General features: G+C 55.1%; 1 protein-coding gene across 1 annotated transcript; it reads left to right on the forward strand.

Annotated features, from left to right (window-relative positions):
- Positions 1-280: 280 nt before the first annotated feature.
- Positions 281-3,916, forward strand: LOC111141865 (growth differentiation factor 5). Its single transcript, XM_022494709.1, has 2 exons — positions 281-905; positions 3,042-3,916. The coding sequence occupies exons 1-2, from the start codon at positions 281-283 to the stop codon at positions 3,914-3,916; spliced, it is 1,500 nt and encodes a 499-aa protein (XP_022350417.1).

The following is a 3,916-nucleotide window of genomic DNA, read 5'->3' on the forward strand; positions in this document are numbered from 1 at the left end:
GCGGTCGGCTTTCTCCTTTCAAGAACGAGTTATTTTCAGCTGCTGACTGGAGACGGTGCACGTCTGGATACGAGAGCATTTCCACTATGGGACTGGATACAAACACACGCCCGGCAGACTTAAAGAGTCTCAGACTGAGGAGAAAGCCTTTCCTTCTGCTGCTCCCGCTGCTGCCGCTGCTTTTGAGGGTCCACTCCGTTCATGGTTTTTCCTGCCGGACCAGAGTCACCTTCGCTGCTGCCGTCCTTCTCTCTGGTGTCAATCAGAGGCTGGCCAGAGGATGAGACTCCCCAAACTCCTCACTTTCTTGCTTTGGCACCTGGCTTGGCTGGACCTGGAAATCATCTGCACTGTGTTGGGTGCCCCTGACTTGGGCCAGAGACCCCAGGGGGCCAGGCCAGGCTTGGCCAAAGCAGAAGCCAAGGAGAGGCCCCCTCCGGCCCGGAGCATCTTTAGGCCAGGGGGTCACAGTTATGGTGGGGGGGCCGCCAATGCCAGGGCAAAGGGGGGCACCGGGCAGACAGGAGGCCTGACACAGCCCAAGAAGGATGAACTCAAAAAGCCGCCCCCAAGATCGGGCGGCCCTGAACCCAAGCCAGGACGCCCTCCCCAGACAAGGCAGGCGGCAACGCGGACGGTGACCCCAAAAGGACAGCTTCCTGGGGGTAAGGCACCTCCAAAGGCAGGATCTGTCCCCAGCCCCTTCCTGCTGAAGAAGGCCAGGGAGACCAGGCCCCCTCAAGAGCCCGAGGAGCCATTCCGCCCGCCCCCCATCACGCCCCACGAGTACATGCTCTCGCTGTACAGGACACTGTCTGATGCTGACAGAAAGGGAGGCAACAGCAGCGTGAAGTTGGAGGCTGGCCTGGCCAACACCATCACCAGCTTTATTGACAAAGGGCAAGGTGAGGGGGTGGGGTGGCAGGGGCTCGGCTGAGAGGGAGGGGCATCTGCATGCGTGGAGGGGCCTTTCAGAGCCCCAACGCTGCACCGGTGGGAGAGACTGTGTGCATCGGCCTGGGGTGGTGTCTGGGACTTACCTACCACATGCCCGGTCCCAGGCCGGGTCAGAGCCAATGCCTGCAAGGTGCAGAGGGGGTTACTGAAGCCCGGACAGGAGACAAGACCTGCCAGTTGGTGGCAGAGTTGGGGACCACACTTTAAGACTCCTACCAGGCCATGCTCTGTTCCGAGGTGGGTTGGCCAGACTTTGCAGGCTCCAGAGGTTTGTAGGTTTTCCCAGATGGCAGGGAGAGAAATTACTCTCCAGATACCTGTGGTTCTGCAAATTTGCCTTCAGGTTAGGGGACAGAGGAGGTGGGATGGGTGAAGGCAGTAAATGGGGCATCTTGGAATCATGGAATGACATTTAAATATATGGTGTGGGGCGTGGCAGACTTAGGGTCTAACTTGCAATGTGACCTTGAGAGAGTTCTTTTTCCCTTTGAGGTCTCAGTTTCCCCATCTGCACAGCTCGATGGCAGGGGTGGACTGGGTGATTTCTGAGAGTCCTTCAAAAATGAACACTTTATGTCCTGTCCTAAACACAGATCATTTTTATTGTCAACCTGGGAGGGTATACATTCCCCTCACCTCACTTTATGTTCACGTAGCATTACTGTTTTGGCTTTTTCCTCTCCACTTGCTGTGTGATCTCAGCAAGACTCTTCCCTTCTCAGGGCCTCAGTTTCCCTGTAAGTGTGAAGAGGGAGATGGATTACTCATTGCCAGGGTTGCTCATAGCTCTTATGCTCTGGTTCTGGGAGGCTTAGGACTTTGGCTGGCAGGGTGGGGGAGGGGCCAGAGATGGGGAGAGGCTCCTCATTAGAGCTGGCCTGTGGGGGAATGACAGGGTGGGAGGAAGCGGGAGGCAGCAGGTCTGGCTGGGGTGGGGGAGGTGGCCTGGCTGCCTGCCCAGCCAGGGAAAGCTGTGACCCCTTGGGGGCTCATAAAATAAGTCCTTGTGCCCCCCAGCTCTAAGGGAGCTTGCAGAGGGGGAGATGGGGAGTTTAAAGGCCTAATTAGTCACCTTCTAGAGCAATGTATGAATGCTTCCCAATGGCAAACTGGGATTTAGGAAGGAGGGCATGCTGATTTGGACACACTACAGAGTTTCTCACACACACACACACACACACACACAGCCTTGTATTTATACATATATGCTGAATAACACACACATGTACACATGTAAAAACACACCTTCTTACATGTACATATAGCATCATCTTACACATACACACACATACATACGTATCCTTCAAATATTCACACAAGCACAATCATACACACTCGTTGCTCACTATACTTTACCTTTCGTATTCACATTTAAGCCCAATTGTACGCTCACACATGCGCGCGCACACACACACACACACACACACCCCAGCTGTCACTCACACACATGCTCGTACACCCAGCAGGGTAAAACATGTACACAACAAGAGCATTAGACTAGGAAGCCGGGGAAATTGGATTGTCACTTGCCCTCCCTGTGTTGCATCTGTAGAATGAGAACATCAAGATCTTCCTTAAGGTGTAGTGGGAGTAGCTCAGGGTTGGGTATAAAAAGTTCTAGACTATAGCTCCAATTCTGCTTTTTCCTAGCTGGGTGATCTGGGGCAAGTTACCTAACACCTCTCAGACTCAGGTTCTTCTCTGGAAAAAATAGGGCTCATTATAATACCCACCTATCTCTCCTATGAGATATCATATAAGATAAGAGATGGGGAGGGAGAGGAAGCGGCAGTTCTAAGGCTGAGGCATGTCTGATATGCATTGTCCTTGACACAAACACCCGGAACTGCTCAAATCACAGTCACATCTATGGAGAAACAACCCTACTTGCTCTGCCGTTTAGGAAGCTCCCTTATTTTGAAAAAGGTTCTCGGTAGTTTGGGTCTTGGCCTCTGTCAGAGTAGGGGAGAGGTTAAAGAAAACTGTCTCCAGAGGGGAGAGAGCCGTGGCCCTCCCCTGAGGCCCCGAGGTGGCTGGCTTTCTTGGTGAGGTTGCAGGGAATGACTTCTGGGTGTTCTCTCTAGATGACCGAGGTCCTGTGGTCAGAAAGCAGAGGTACGTGTTTGACATTAGTGCCCTGGAGAAGGATGGGCTGCTAGGGGCCGAGCTGCGGATCTTGCGGAAGAAGCCCTCGGACACGGCCAAGCCAGTGGCCCCCGGCATCGGGCGGGCTGCCCAGCTGAAGCTGTCCAGCTGCCCCAGCGGCCGGCAGCCGGCAGCCTTGCTGGATGTACGCTCCGTGCCAGGCCTGGACGGATCTGGCTGGGAGGTGTTCGACATCTGGAAGCTCTTCCGAAACTTTAAGAACTCGGCCCAGCTGTGCCTGGAGCTGGAGGCCTGGGAACGGGGCCGGGCCGTGGACCTCCGTGGCCTGGGCTTTGACCGGGCTGCCAGGCAGGTCCACGAGAAGGCCCTATTCCTAGTATTTGGCCGCACCAAGAAACGGGACCTGTTCTTTAATGAGATTAAGGCCCGCTCGGGTCAAGATGATAAGACTGTGTATGAGTACCTGTTCAGCCAGCGGCGAAAAAGGCGGGCCCCACTGGCCACGCGCCAGGGCAAACGGCCCACCAAGAACCCCAAGGCCCGCTGCAGTCGGAAGGCGCTACATGTCAACTTCAAGGACATGGGCTGGGATGACTGGATCATCGCACCGCTTGAGTACGAGGCCTTCCACTGCGAGGGGCTATGTGAGTTCCCCTTGCGCTCCCACCTGGAGCCCACGAACCATGCAGTCATCCAGACCCTGATGAACTCCATGGACCCCGAGTCCACCCCGCCAACCTGCTGTGTGCCCACACGACTGAGTCCCATCAGCATCCTCTTCATTGACTCTGCCAACAACGTGGTCTATAAGCAGTATGAGGACATGGTAGTGGAGTCTTGTGGCTGCAGGTAG

This window comes from Enhydra lutris, unplaced genomic scaffold, assembly GCF_002288905.1.
Source record: "Enhydra lutris kenyoni isolate GAN:26980312 unplaced genomic scaffold, ASM228890v2 scaffoldscaffold6, whole genome shotgun sequence".
Classification (NCBI taxonomy): Eukaryota; Metazoa; Chordata; class Mammalia; order Carnivora; family Mustelidae; genus Enhydra; species Enhydra lutris.

Excerpts from the sequence above, each read along its gene's own strand:
- LOC111141865 (XM_022494709.1), top strand. The coding sequence starts at position 281 with ATGAGACTCCCCAAACTCCTCACTTTCTTGCTTTGGCACCTGGCTTGG. Across the intron at positions 906-3,041 it reads CTTTATTGACAAAGGGCAAG|ATGACCGAGGTCCTGTGGTC; the intron begins GTGAGGGGGTGG and ends TGTTCTCTCTAG.